Consider the following 15,516-nt stretch of genomic DNA (forward strand, 5'->3'; position numbering starts at 1 on the left):
ACCTTGTCATGAATGATTAGTGAATAGTCTTGTTGATCTTGAGACATGCATAGAATCATGCCTATATATCTTCCCACTTTTTGTTTTTTTTGCTTTAAAAAGAGCTCTCTAAATATAAATCTCCAAATGAAAAGAGATATAAAGCTGCAAAAGCCTGTCGCACATACTAGTATTTGACTAGGAAAAAGGGAAAGTGACCAAAATAAAATGTGTGATGCTCAAAAAGCCAAAGGCTAATTCATCAACTGAAATATCTAAAATTTTAGGCATCTATCTCACAATGAGATTTTCTTTGCTCAAAAGTTGCAAATGATATGTTGAATATGGAGCCAAATGAAAAGCTTCAGAGAATTGTTATCAAGTCTTTTTGTGGGAGGTCATATATGCATGTTTCTATAATTGAGATAGGTCACATTTTCTAGTGCTAGTTGTGTATGCCTTGATTGAATTGATCATTGAAGCTTCACATTGGACTAGGGACTATCTCATTTTCGATATCCACACACAACACACAAGTCTATGTTCAAGGAATGCCATATTCATTTGTGTGATTGTACTTGATTAAATGTGTTTTCACATGCTCAATCTTTGTTGATCAAACACAAAAAGATTTTTGAGTGTTTTGTTTTGTTTTTGGAAAGTACTTTGTTTTTGTAAAATGTTAAAAATTTCAAAAACAATGTTGCCCTGTTTTGGCGACTAAGTCACGGGTTGGCCCAGTCACATGTACCAGTCGCGAGCTCACTCAGAGATTTTTCGCAGCTTACTGGCGAGTCAGTACCCTTGTCGCGAAAAAGACTTAGAAAATTTTTTCAAAATTTGAGTTGTGCACTTTTCGCGGGTCAGTGTGGCGATTGTATCGCGGGTGGAAGGTCCAGTCGCGAGAGGTACTCAGGGAATTTCGCGGCTCATATCGTGACTATCTCGCGGGTAGACCTTCCAGTCGCGAAAAACACTTAGAGAAATTCTCAAGTTTTTCTCCTCATAGTGTTTCGCGGCTCAATCTGGCGACTTACTGGCTACTTGATTCAGTCGCGAAAAATGCGTGTTTTGCATTTTAAAGACGACTTTAAAATTGTTTTTCAGTTTTCCCTTATACTTGTGTGACTGTTCATTGTCTTCCTCATTTTACTCTCACAACCTCTGCGAGTTTCTCGTTGAAAATCTTCCATTTCTGCATCATTTTCTCTCAAATCTTCAACAAAAAGGTATGGGTTTTCTTCCTTACCAATTTTTCTTCCTGATTTGGGCAATTTGTTTCGTTTTGTGAAGATGTTGTTGTGATTTGTGATTTCTCCTGTTCAAACATGGGTTTCTGATTTTCGGAGTATAATGTATGGTTGTGCTGGTCCATACACTGATCATTTTGATCTTGTGTACTTCTTATGGTGTTGATTGTTTACATACACTCATTGTCATGGTGTGATCTTAAATTTCAAGTGTTTAGGGTTTCCCCTATTATCCATGGTATGGCACTGACAAAATGCTAATAATGTTTGGTGTCGTGTTTGGTGTTTGTGTATGTCTCAAATTATAGTGCAGAGTGAAAATGTCTCCATTCAAGAGATCAGCTGTGAAAGAAGGAAGCAGCAAAGGAAAGGAACATGTCATTGAAATTGATGATTTCTCTCCTAGACCAAAGCGGGCTCGTTCTCCATCTGGTATGTTCGATCCCAACAAGTTTCGATCGTATGCTGCCTTTCAGACTCATGAAAATTACTTCAAAAAGGCGACACCTCTGATTGAAAGAGTCTTTGACCAACATTCTCTATTTGACATCAACATTTCTCAATGGTTTGCTCGCAAGGATTGGAATTATCTCCTTTCTGATCTTGATGATGCATTTGAAGATCTGGTAAAAGAGTTTTATGCCAATGCAATTGTTGAAGGAGATGAACTTAAGTGCTGGGTTCGAGGAAAAAGTTTCTCAGTCTCTCCCGCATATCTAGCAGAGATTCTGCACATCAACAGGCCAATACTTGGGATCTCACCGGTCTATGATGATCTTCATCTAGATGAAGAACTACTTAAAGCAGCTCTTGGGGATAATATGGAATTTTCCTCGAAAGGAAACTCAGTCAGTGTTTCCTTTCTCCCTCCAAAATTGAGGGTGCTCACGATAGTCATGTTTCACAACTTGTATCCCCTATCCAGCACAGGGTATATGAATCTCAGGCGTGCATTGTTTCTTTATGATCTGATTTCTGATGTCGAGATTGACATCTGTGCACATGTATTTCATATCCTTCACAAAACCGTTCTTCGAACAGAATCAAGGATGTGCATCCCATTTTGCTGTCTCATCTCACGGATTCTGAAGCGTAAAGAGATCCATCCGTCTGAGAATGAAGTTCCCTGCACAAAATCATGTCCAATCAACATGCGCACTTTCAATGCTAGCATCAGTCATAGCAAGAAGGGAATCAAAACAGAGACTTCTGCGTCCCACAGTGGCTCGCGCTCCAACTCACTCCCGGCAGACGAGAAGCTAGACTCTATTGTAGCTTCTGTTCATGAACTCAGTTCAAAGATGTCCGATCTTACTTCCATCTTGCATCATCTCAACTTTCGATGGGATACGAAGTTTACTTCGATTCAAACTCAATTGGATGAAATTCAAAGGAAGCTGGAAGATCATGACGACTAGCTATTCCATGACAAAAAGGTGGAGATGCTGTTGGCAGGGGGAGAGCTCAGCGAAAGGGGGAGATTTCAGCTAATAGATTTTTGTTTACTGTTTTTTTTAGTTTTTATCATTATTCTGTATCCATCTTATGTTTTTCAGCTTCTGTACTTTAAGTTGTTACTCAGTACCCATTGTTGCTTTTGTAAGCTTTGAGGGTTATTTCTAGCACTTTTGCATACTTGTAGGCTTTTATGGTTTGTGCCATGTATTTGCAAAACTTTGCTTATGCAGCCTTTATGCTTTTGTGTTTTGGTACTTGTTAATACCTTGCATTATCTTAAGTACAACACTCTTGTGCACTTGTAGGATTGTTCCTAGATGCATATATGTTTGTATGCATTGGTTGAGTGTTGGACTTGCAAAATGATTCTCTTCAATTGACTTAATCACTTTTGCATGTCCGGATGTTCATTTCCTGTGTGAATGAACATAGTAATCACTTTTGTTTAAGTGACTACTGTTGCTGATCTTGCCTTGAATTATTGCTTTTGTGCTTATGTTCATTTTTGCTTGATCATGCTTACCTTGCTCCATATGCTTATTAAGTTTTCTGCATACAATGATATTGTTATGTTATTGTGTTTCAGGAGTTACTTATTCATATGTTCAAGAGCTTTACAGAATCTAGAGTTAAGTGTGAGTGAGTTTTCCAACTGTTCCCAACTCACGTTTTAAGTCTAGAGTCTGTTGTAGGGTTTTGTCACGGAATAGCCAAAGGGGGAGATTGTAAGGTTGAATTTAATCAACCATCTAATTGGCTTTATTCCGTGACCAATTTGCTTGTAATTTAGCATTTAGTAACCCTGTATTTAGGTGGGAAAATTGTAAGGGTAGTGTGTGAGAAGATGTGAAGAAAAGCTCAAGAGTGTGCAAGAAAAACAGAGTCTCGTGGCTAGGGCTCGCGGGTGGATCGCGAAAGGCAGGCACGTGAGAGGCACACTAGGAAGCTGAAGGGTCGCGCTAGCTGTCACGCTACAGGACAAAAGTTCCAGGCTGTCCAGGCCGTTACGTCGCGACTGGAACTCGCGACTTGGACAAGCCACGAGGTCAAGCCGCGAGTAAACCCTGTTTGGCAAAAACTGACGTTTTGCATTCCCTTCTCACCCTACTATATATACACCCTTATACCCACTAAATTGAGAGAGCTTCCAGAGAGAATTTTGTAAGAGAAACCCTAGAGAAAAACAAGATTGCCTCATCCCCAATCTTTACCTTAGAGACTCTTCAAATTCCTCTACTCTCTTCCTCTCCATTGTCATATCCTTGAGAGGCCTTTTACCAAATCCTTATCTCACTACACCCACGTCTGTGAGAAGGTTCATTTGGTGCTTAGGGAAGCAGTTTGGGAAGGAACCAATATACATTGGTTGATGCTATGGTCAAGTAGCGGAATCCGGTAAGCTAGAAAAGAAAAAAGTTCGGCGCAACCTCGTTGGAGCAGGAAGCTTGGAGGGCTTAGGTACCTGGGTAGATTAGGCTTGGAGGGTCTATTGCTGTTCATGTATCCCAACTGCATTTTCTAGTGGATTATTGACCGCTTGGAGGGCGGCGGAGAGGTTTTACGCCGAGAGCTTCGGTTTCCTCTTCGATAACACATCGAGTGTTGTCCTTGTGTTTGCATTTCTCTTCCCTTTATCTTTACCATTTAATTACTATTGTGTGTGTGATTATTTATGGTTTAGATCGTTCCTCAATTCTGGTATAAGGTATTTATCAGTTTTCGCACATACGTTGTTTGTTAAATAGCTTGAATTGGTATTTTTGTATTTGGGGGTCTAAACGTTCAAGGGTATTTCATACCCATATTGAACTTTCAGCAACTATTTGGGTTGTTCCGGTTGGTTGAGAAAAGAACAGTGTCTTGTTTGATCAGGCACTTGAAAATCCTCGAAACATTGGCATTTGAAGCTAAGCCTAACAGTATTAACAAGAGCAATATAAATAAAAAGATAAATGTAATAAAAAATACAAAAAGAAAAAGGCCTATCATGTGTGAAAGGGGGAAATTCAGGCTTACCAACTATAATTCATAGGCAAGTAAAACTTATGCACTCAAACATCTTTCTTGTCCACAATAAACAAGCTTGGTAAGAGTTGTCTACAAATTAGAATTTGAACAATGCTTGTTGTCCAATTATTGCTTCATGCTACTCACAGTGATATCTATAAAATTCTTGATTAGTTTCAAGCTAATTGTCATAATAGAAGCTATTTATTTGTTAGAAGCTGAGTATAAGAAAGAGGAAAAAACAAGGAAGGAGAACCATTAAATTTTCAATATGTTACCAACCGGAAACAATGTTTATGATCATTTTCTGAGTTGAAGAATTTTTTTTTTTTTTTTTAATTTGAGAAACATTTTCTGAGTTGAATTTGGTTAACAAAATAGAGTAGTTGCTTATGAAATATGGTGCCTGTAAATGTATGTGTGAAAGACTTTGGTAATTTATAGTAAATGTAAAAGAATAATAATAAATAAATGGGTGGGAATGTACTTGTAATTTCTTGAAAGTGGTGTGGGCACTTTGGTCCTCCAAGAATCAACTTCACAGGCGCTTTAACAAATTTGAATTACCAAGTGTGTACCAAATGTAGTCTTCTCCACGAGTCCTATACCAAAAGGCGATTGAGGGAATATGCTTAACTTTCCCAAAATCAGGGCCTTCATCTGGTGGCAGACTAAGAATGAATTTGGTTTGAATTTCCCAAAATTTTAGAGTTTTTAGGCTTTTCAGATGGTGGATGCCAAAGAGCACCTCCTTTAGTAGTGGGGAAGGTCCAATTTCAAGCTTTTCAAGAAGAGGCAGTGCACCTTCATCTATTATCAACTGTAGGGAGATTTTCCAGTACAAGCTCTTTGTCCGCTTTGGGGAGCCAAGCCCGCACGGTTTTGTTCTCAAGCGACATGGGAGGTCAGGATTTTCACCTTTGAGGCTTGACACCTTGTGTAATAGTGGTACACTCATGCTTGTGCCAAGCACTTATAAAGCATGAGTGGGGCGCATCTCTTGCCAATGTGGGACTAAGGTGTCAAGTCTCAAAGGTGAAAATCCTAACCTCCCATGTCGCTTGAGAACAAAACCGTGCGGGCTTGGCTCCCCAAAGCGGACAAAGAGCTTGTACGGGAAAATCTCCCTACAAAAAGGCGCTTTTGAATGCAGTGCCCATCAAAGGTATTGTTTGCTTTGGGCATGCTTTTGCAACGTCCGATCCTTTGGCTGGCATGCTTTGCAACCTCCGCACGGTTTTGTTACCCTGAACAGGGCACGCCTCTACCACTACTACACAAAGCTCGCGATCCACGTCTTCATTGCATCAGTGTCGCTGCGGAGGGGTTTCTTCTTCCTAAGGATGTTCCTATCCCAGAAGGCACAACCATCTCCCAGCCGCTTTTTGTGGGTGTCCCCTCCATAGAAGCATCTTTGTCTCAACCCATTGTCAAGGAAGAGGAGGAAGAAAGAGAAGAAGAAAAAGAAGAAGAAACGAAGGGAGTCATAAACTTGATAGACTCCCCAGAAGAATTTGAAGTATTCAGATCTCCATCCCCCGAGAGTACCTCGGCTAGTTTGGGTGAGATGGGCATTCAAAGAAAATCTCAAAGAAGTTTGCTGGAATTAATAGAATCCCAGCCTGGGAAAGACGCTAATGGAGGATCATCTCAGCCTAAACTTCCTCCACCCCCTCCTAAACATCCTCTTCCTCCTTCTCAGCCATCTTTGCCCCCTAGGCTTGAACCTTCTGATCCGAAGAGGAAAGGAGAGCAGAAAGGTAAAGATGTGGTTGATGCTGAGAGGTCTCGTCCTTTATCAGAAGACCCCTAACGTGCTGTAAAACAGCAAAAAACTAGAGCTGGAAGGCAAAGAGTCTCAGAGAGAAGAGACAGCCAGCCACCCGAGCCTCAGGCTTGGCTTCCAGCGCCGATGATCAATGGTGAGCCCCCGAGGGATGATGCATCCATCAGGGACTTCCATGGAGGCATTGGATGCTGTGTGGCCTCGGCTCTGGAAAAAGCTCTACTACTCCCAACTAATATGGCCGAGCTGTGGTCTATCAGGAGGCCAGAGGTCTTCCTCAACCTTAAACGATATCTTGGCATGGTATGCAACTCCCCTCATTTCTCATTTTTCTTTTTTCTTCTTTTCCTTTAATTTCAAAAGATGACCACCCTTTTCTATTAGGCTGTCCAAGCCACTTTCAGGGTTAAGGAGATAACCAACTCCTGCTACCAGCAGCTGGAAGATGAGAGATCAAGGCGTGTGGTAGCTGTGAATTCCTTCAATATCGTTGATCAGTCCAACAAGGACTTAAGGAAAAAATTGTCGGAGGAAGAGCGGGCGAGGAAGAGTGCTAACTTTGCTTTGGAGGGTGCTCAAAGACAGGCCGAGGATCAGAGGCTGCAGCTGCGCGATGCCAAGCAACAGCTGGCCTCTTCCAAAAAGCAAGTTGCAGCTTTGCAGAAGAAGTTAGCTAAGATCCAGAAGCAGAGGGATGAGGCCGAGAAGGCCAGGGACAATGCAGAGCAGCATGGTTATGACCTCGGGGTGGCTGAGACCGAGGAAAACCTCAGGGCAGAGGTTCCCGCGGTGTGCCGAACCTACTGCACTCAAACTTGGACTGAAGCCCTCAACTAGGCTGGGGTTGAGGCTTCTTCTGAGCTGAGGCAGCGAGAGAAAATTTACTATCCTCCAGCCATCCTCGCCTCGGACCTTCCTTCCATCACCAGTGAAGCAGCCCCTACAGTATCTGATCCTGTTGAAGAGACACAGCCTCAAGATCCTTCTCTTCCCCATCAGCAGGAGCAAGAAAAAAAAACTGAAGCTCCCAAGGAGACCTCCTCTGATGTGACTAAGTCCTCAAATAAAAGCGCAGAGATTCCACAGGATGGGGACGCTTCTCAAAGTTTTGAAATGGTCTTAGTCTCGGTCACCATACCTGCCAAAGAGGGCTCTAAGGACAAAGAGAAGGTGACTCCTACTGAAGTAGCCAATCAAACAGACAAGACTTCCAAGGCTGGGTTTCAGATAAAACTGAAACGTTGAATCCTTATCTTTATAATGTAATTGCCATATTTATAATGTAGTTTTCCTTATATTATATATATGTTGTTTGTTTTTGGGACATGTTTTAATGGAATGTACACCTTATTTTCTCAAGCTTGCAAGAGTTATTTTCTTCATTTATGCAACTTTTACTTTGATTATTAATTGATTGAACATAGCTATGTACCTTGAAAATGTGTGATTGTTTATTCAAGGGAAATTGCAAATTTCACAAATTTCTAATTGAGACTCAAAGTAAATCAAGATTAGTTAATTCACAGTATTGTCAATACATACCTCGGATTTACAAACTTTGAGAAGTTTTCTATCCTTAAGAAAAATATTCAACTGCTGATCCAAAAAACAGCCAAATCCAAGGCACCCTAAAACGCTTTAAGTGATGCTCATGGAATTTAATTTACATTCAAATTGGGTGATAGCAAATCATTTTACCTCAAGAGGAAATCAGGAGTTTGCCTTTTGTTTCTAATGCTTGGTCCAATATTTGTCCAATACTTCAATAGACATCGTAGTGTCTAATTGATACTGAGTGTACGATCCAAGGGACCTGATACAATTAAGCTTCTGCTTAACAATTAGAAAATTACTTAAAAAATATCAATTTCCCTAAGGTATATGGTCCAAGGAACCAGGCATGACCAAGGCTCTGTTTGATACTCTCATAGATGATGTAACGTGTTAATTTTCCCAAAGCAGATAGTCCGAGGAACCAGACATAGCTTAGGTTCTATTTAACACTTAGGAAATTACTTGAAAAAATATCACTTTCCCTAAGGTATGTGGTCCGAGGAACCAGGCATGACCAAGGCTCTGTTTGATACTCTCTAGATGATGTAACGTGTTAATTTTCCCAAAGCAGATGGTTCGAGGAACCAGACATAGCTTTGGTTCTGTTTAACGCTTACAAAATTACTTAAAAGATATCAATTTCACCAAGGTATGTGGTCCGAGGAACCAAGCATGATCAAGGTTCTGTTTGACACTCTCATAAATGATGTAACGTGTTAATTTTCCCAAAGCAGATGGTCTGAGGAACCAGACATAGCTTAGATTCTGTTTAACACTTAGAAAATTACTTAAAATATATCAATTTCACCAAAGTATGTGGTTCGAGGAACCAGGCATGACTAAGGTTTTGTTTGACACTCTCATAGATGATGTAAATCATGTAGCACATAACACAACAAACCCAAATTGGACAAAGGAACTCTTTATTAATAATAATGCCTTCTAAGATTATTTACATTCGAAGGACGAGGTACAACTCTTTCGTCTAGATCTTCAAGATAATATGCACCTATCCCAGCCACTGATGTTATACGATATGGGCCCTCCTAGTTGGGTCCTAGATTTCCCCACGCTGGGTTTTTGACAGCTCCCACAACTTTTCTTAAGACCAAATCCCCCACTACCAATGGTCTTAGTTTTATGTTGGCATCATACTCTTGCTTGAGTTTATGTTGATAATAGGCCAATTGGACCATGGCATTCTCTCTTCACTCTTCAATTAAATCTAAACTCCTTTCCAATAGTTCATCGTTGCTGCTCAGAGCAAAAGAACTTGTTCTTAGGGTGGGGAACCTAGTTTCTAGAGGAATAACAGCTTCTGCCCCATACGTTATTGAAAAAGGCATTTCTCCTATGGACCTACGAGATGTGGTCCGATAAGTCCACAGAACATGTGATAACTCTTCGACCCATTTCCCTTTTGCATTATCCAGTCTCCTCTTGAGTCCACTTACTATGACTTTATTGATAGCTTCAGCCTGCCCATTCCCCTGTAGGTATGCCAGGGTAGAATATCTGTTCGTTATGCCCATGTCGCGGCAATATCTCCTAAAGGCCTTGCTATCAGACGGCAAGCCATTGTCTGAGATGAGAGTGCGAGGGACTCCGAACCGTGTTATTATGTTTTTCCAAAGAAACCATTTGGCATCCACATCCCTAATATTGGACAATGGTTCAGTTTCAACCCATTTAGTGAAGTAGTCTGTACCGACCAGTAAATACCTCTTATTCCCTGCTACCTTAGGGAAAGGACCAATAATGTCTAAACCCCATTGAGCGAAAGGCAAAGGACTGGATATAGGATTAAGGACTCCACCAGATTGGTGAATGTGTGGGGCAAACCTCTGACACTAGTCACATTTCTTTACATAGTCCTCCGCTTCTTTTTGCATCTTCAGCCACCAGTAGCCTTGTGTAAGGGCCCTGTGTGATAAAGATCTTTCCCCCGTATGGCTTTCGCAAATTCCCTTATGAAGTTCTTCTAAAATGATCTCCACTCCATCCGGATGTACACAGAGCAGGTATGGGCCAGAGAAAAATCTCTTATACAACTTCTGGTCCTCGGACAGCCAGAGCCGAGGAGCTTTTCTTCGTACCTTATTAGCTTTGGACTTGTCTTTTGGTAAAATATCCTCCTTAAGGTACAGTACAATAGGGTCTATCCAGGTTGGAGTCGTTCTTATTTGATGTACATAGGTTACGGTCTTTCCTACCTCGGCAAGTTTACATAAATCTTCAACGAGAATTACCCGAGGTAGATTTTGTGCCGAGGAGGTTGCCAATGTAGCCAAAGAGTCCGCATGTGTATTCTTACTTATAAGGACTTGTAATAAATTGAAAGATTAGAATTTCAACTGTAAATATCTAACCTGGTTTAAGTACTCTTGCATTCTAGGATCTCTGGCTTCCAACTTCCTGTGGACTTGGCCAACGACCAATCTTGAATCTGAGATCAACTCCACTGCTTTTCCACCCATTTTTTGTACCATAATCATTCCTTCTAGCAGAGTTTCGTATTCAGCTTCATTGTTTGTAGCCGAGAATCTTAATCTTAAAGATTTTTCAATCGTAATGCTTTCTGGGGATATCAAGACTAGCCCCATGCCAGATCCCTTATGATTTGCTGCCCCATCAACATAGACCTTCCAGGGTGTAAGTTCCTGCACAGAGATCATTCCAACCGATTTTCCATCCATGTTTTGCTCTTCTATCTTTTCTTTTTCTGAGGATTCAGCAAACTCAGCAACTAGGTCGACGAAAACCTGCCCCTTGATAGAGGTGCGTGGCATGTACTTGATGTCAAAAGCCCCTAACATCGTACCCCACTTAGCCATTCTCTCTGTGTAATCATCACTACGTAGCAGAAATCTAAGCGAGAGTTGGGTCAGGATAACAACCGTGTGTGATTGAAAATAGTAGGGAAGTTTGCGTCTAGCATGCACGACAGCCAAAATAGCCCTCTCTAATGGTAAGTAACGAACCTTGGCCTCATGTAATGACTTACTTATGTAGTATACTGGCCTCTGTATACCATTATCAACACGTATTAGTACCAAACTCATTGCGTGGGTGGCTACAGCGATGTAGGCAAACAACACCTCATCCACCTCGAGTTTGGACATAATGGGAGGTTGAGACAGATATTCTTTGAATTGTTGGAAAGCCATTGCACACTCCTCAGTCCATTCAAACCCCTTCCACTTATTTAATAACTGAAAGAAAGGTCTACATCTATCAGTTAACCGAGAGATGAACCAGTTTAGAGCAGCAGTCATTCCTGTAAGCCTCTAAACTTCCTTGGGATTTCGAGGTGGTTGTAGGTTGTTGATTGCCTTGATTTGGTCAGGGTTGACCTCAATCCCATGATGAGTAACCATATAGCCCTAGAATTTCCCTAATCCGACACCAAACGAACACTTAGAAGTATTAAGCCGCAGCTCATGCTTCCTCAAGGTGTCAAAAGTATTTACGAGGTCAACAATGTGGTCTGATTTTATTTTTCTCTTCACCACCATGTCATCGATGTAGATTTCCATATTCTTTCCTAGTTGCGGTTTAAACATCCTTGTCATCATTCTCTGATAGGTGGCCCCTGCATTTTTCAAACCAAAAGGCATCACTTTATAATGGTAATTTCCGGTAGGGGTGACAAAAGCCGTTTTCTCCTGGTCTTCTGCGGCCAGAGGTATCTGGTGGTACCCTTGGAAGGCATCAAGGAAACTAATCCGAGGATGGCCTACAGTTGCATCCACGAGCTGATCAATCCGAGGCATAGGGAAAGGGTCTTTGGGGTAGGCCTTATTCAAGTCCGTGAAATCTACACATACCCGCCATTTTTCATTCTTCTTTTTTACCACTACTATGTTAGCCAACCATTCCGGATAAAAGACTTTTTTAATAGCCTCAGCTCATTTAAGTTTCACTACTTCGTCCTTGACAGCATTAGAATGCTCCTTGGACGAACGCCGAGGAGGCTATTTCTTTGGGGTAATAGCTGGATTGACATTCAAATAGTGGCAGATGAAGTTTGGATTTTACCCCTGGAGCTTCGTAGGCATCCCAGGCGAATACATCTACATTTCTCTTAAGAAATTCCACCAACTCTTGTTTTTCCTGAGGAGACAGCTTAATTCCAACTTGAAAAAACTTCTCCGGATCATCTCCTATGATAAACTTCTCTAGATCTTCACATTTGACCTCCTCAGCTGGCCCCTTACTAGGTAGGACTGTAGACATTGACTGCTATAAACCTTCATTCACCAAGGCCAAGGACTCAATTGCTAACTGATGCGAGATGGCAGACACAAGGCACTGCCAAGCCACAGATTGGTCCCCTATCAGTTCCTCGATCTGGTCTCCTGGCAAATATTTTACCTTTTGATGCAGAGTTGAAGAAACAGCCCCTAGAGTGTGAAGCCAAGGCTTGGCCACGATGGCTGTGTAGGGAGAGTATGAATCCACCACTATAAAGTTTACATCTACCACCTCTGAGCTAGCTGCCTACACCGGCAACCTGACCTGGCCCCTTGGAATAACCACCTTCCCATCAAAACTCACAAAAGGGGAATCATAGGCGGTTAGATTCTTAGGTTTCAATTGCAACCCTTTATATAGATCTGGGTACATGATTTCCACACAATTGCCCTGGTCTACCATCACCCTCCTTACATCATACCCACCTATTTTAAGAGTTATCACCAAAGCATCATCGTGCGGTTGGATGGTCCCTACCTTGTCTTCATCCGAGAAACTCAATGCCGATCGAATTTCTACTCTGGCCCTCTTCGGCCTAAAGCTTGCATCCTCGGCTGGAAACTGAGCTACAGACATCACCCTAGAGGGTTGTGAACCGGTCCTACCAGGTGCAACAAAGATGACATTGATTGTGTCTATTGTGGGTCTTGAAGAAATATTCCCCTGAGTACTAGACCTCGGCTGGTTATCCTGTCCACTAGGGTGATACAAGAGATGTTGCAATTTCCCTTCCCTAACCAATTGCTCTAGGTGACTCCACAATGTCCGACAGTCCTCGGTAGTATGTCCTCGCTCCTAGTGGTACTAATAATAAAGGCTCTAGTTTCGTCTCAAGGGATCTCCATTCATCTTACTCGGCCATTTGAAGTAAGGTTCCCTTTTTATTTTCTCCAAAACTTGATGTACTGGCTCTTTAAACACAGTATTTACAGCCTGAGGAGCCACAGGTAAAGATTGCCCAGCAAAATCTCTCCGGGGTCTGTTATTGTTGTAACGGTCCAATCTGAAATCCCTCATCTCTTGAGAGATGGCCTTGCCTTTGCCCTTATCTTGCTGCTGGTCCTCTTCTACTCTCTTGTATTTTTCAATCCGATCCATGAGTTGACGTACATTGGTAACGGGTTTACCGGTTAAAGACTTTCTTAAACCATGCTCAGTGGGTAGGCCGAGCTTAAAAGTGCTAATGGCAATATGAGCAAAATCACCATCTATTTCATTAAACATCTCCCAGTATCTATCTGAATACATCTTCAAGGTCTCTACTTCTCTCATGGACAAAGACAACAAAGAAGCCAAAGGCCGAGGAGCCCTTCTACACGTGACAATTTGGATCCAAATGCTTGAGTAAGCTCTTTGAAAGAATCAATGGAACCTGCCCTCAAGCTATCAAACCACCTCATCGCCACTGGCCCCAAACTGGATGGGAACACTTTGCACATCAAGGGCTCATTTCCAGAATGTATAGCCATTCTTTGATTAAAGTGACTAACATGCTCCACAGGGTCCATTCTTCCATTGTATATGGTGAACGTGGGTTGTGAGAATCGCTGAGGGAGTCTTCCTCTTTCGATCCAGCGTGAAAAAGGAGGCTTTGCAATCTGGTTGAGTGCTCTGCTCATGGCATCGTTTTTTAGGCCGTTCGAGGACGACCTTCTATCTCTGTGCTCATGATGATAATCCTCATCATATGAAAAAGTCTCGTTAGGAGGAGTTCTTGATCTACGCTTGTAGCTAATATCCCCCTCACCATCAGAAGAGAAGTCAGGATCTGGGGAAGCTTGCCTCCGACGCTCGTGGCGCAAGCTTCTCTTTAGGTGATCAATTTCCTTCTGCATATTCCTAGTATTTTCTTCTTGAGAGACATGGCTTTTACCCTTAGCCTAGCTTCTATTAGTGTGATTAGTATGTACACTTCCTTCCTGGTCTCTTTGTCCTTCAAGATTAAGAAAATGATCTTGACGTTGAGACCCAATAGACTCTGCTTCATGTGGACCTAATCCTACCATCTTTGATAGTGAGATCAACTGAAAACTCTAGTTCTTTCCACAGACGGCGCCAATTGTAAGGACCTGTTTTGAACTTGTAGCCCACTACGTGGAATGGCTTAAGCCCAAAAAGCCCAAAAACAATGAATTTATAGAGAATGGGTTGGAGAACTGGGCTGTAGTTGATCGAATAAATGTTGGAATAAGTCAGATGATAAGAGAATGAAACGAAATAGGATTATAATGAAGAAAAATTATCCTCGGCAAGGTCCGAGGCGCACTGTTCTTTTATATTATTCTCAAATTTGGTTACAAGTTTGGTTCTTGAATGCTATCTTCTTTTTCTTTCTGATTCTCGATCCTCCTTTCATGAAAGACCTCCTTCCTTATATATCTCCTTCCACAGCATCCTCATCCTACATTTGTTAAGCATCTGAGTCACCACTTGAGTGCTTGTCCTATCAGACACCCTCTCTGGTTTCATATGTTTTGGAGTAACCAATTTCTCACTATTCAGGGGTCTTCTTCACATTAATGCAGGCAGGAAAGTAGCAGCAGAATATTAAATGCGGTGGTGACAACTTTGTTCCTAAGATATCTTAGGATTTCCTTCAGTTCAACGTCCCTTCAGTGACTATTCATACCAACAATACATCCTGGGAGGCTCTCCTGCATTAGTGAGCCATTTCTTCTGACCTCGGCTCCAGTTTTTCGAGGAGATATTATCCTCGGCTAATATCTCCTTGAGCCTCTGTAACCAAAACTAAACATTTTTCTTACTAACATGGTCTTCTTTGATGGAAATTACTCATATTTAGAATAACATTTATCCTCGGCTTGGGCTATGGGCTCACTACAATAAATTTACATTAAACTTCTGGGCCTGGGGTCTAACATCCCTACATCAACCTATTCAATCCTTTCAAATTTCGAAGCATTAGATTCTTGAGTTTCTGGAAGCCTCCTCCCTCAATATGTAATTGCACACCTCTGTATCCATCGTAAAGCCGAAGACTCATTAAATTAGGCAAAGCTTGAAGGACCTTTAATGGATCTTCAATTAATTTTTACCAATTTAAAACAATTAGAACTATACTCCTGAGTTTGGGAATCCATTCAAGCAACTTTTCTAGTCACCTTGATAGGACAAGAGTTTGTAGGAGGGGAGGAGGAGAAGGCAACAATTGCAAATTAAGAATTTCTTCCTCACTTGTTGCTTTAATTTCCAATGACCGAAGACGAC

At 41.6% G+C, this 15,516-nt stretch overlaps 1 protein-coding gene across 1 annotated transcript in view; it reads left to right on the top strand.

The window, feature by feature from the left end:
* The window catches only part of LOC136062485 (monothiol glutaredoxin-S15, mitochondrial-like), a 70,757-nt gene extending 56,928 nt beyond the window's left edge, over positions 1 to 13,829 (top strand). Inside the window, exon 5 of the mRNA XM_065761575.1 lies at positions 13,690 to 13,829. Coding sequence (XP_065617647.1) covers positions 13,690 to 13,829 — 140 coding nt within the window. The remainder of the gene's footprint in view (positions 1 to 13,689) is intronic.
* The last annotated feature ends 1,687 nt before the right edge of the window (positions 13,830 to 15,516 follow it).

This window comes from Quercus suber, unplaced genomic scaffold, assembly GCF_002906115.3.
Source record: "Quercus suber isolate HL8 unplaced genomic scaffold, Cork oak 2.0 scaffold_420, whole genome shotgun sequence".
Taxonomy (NCBI): Eukaryota; Viridiplantae; Streptophyta; class Magnoliopsida; order Fagales; family Fagaceae; genus Quercus; species Quercus suber.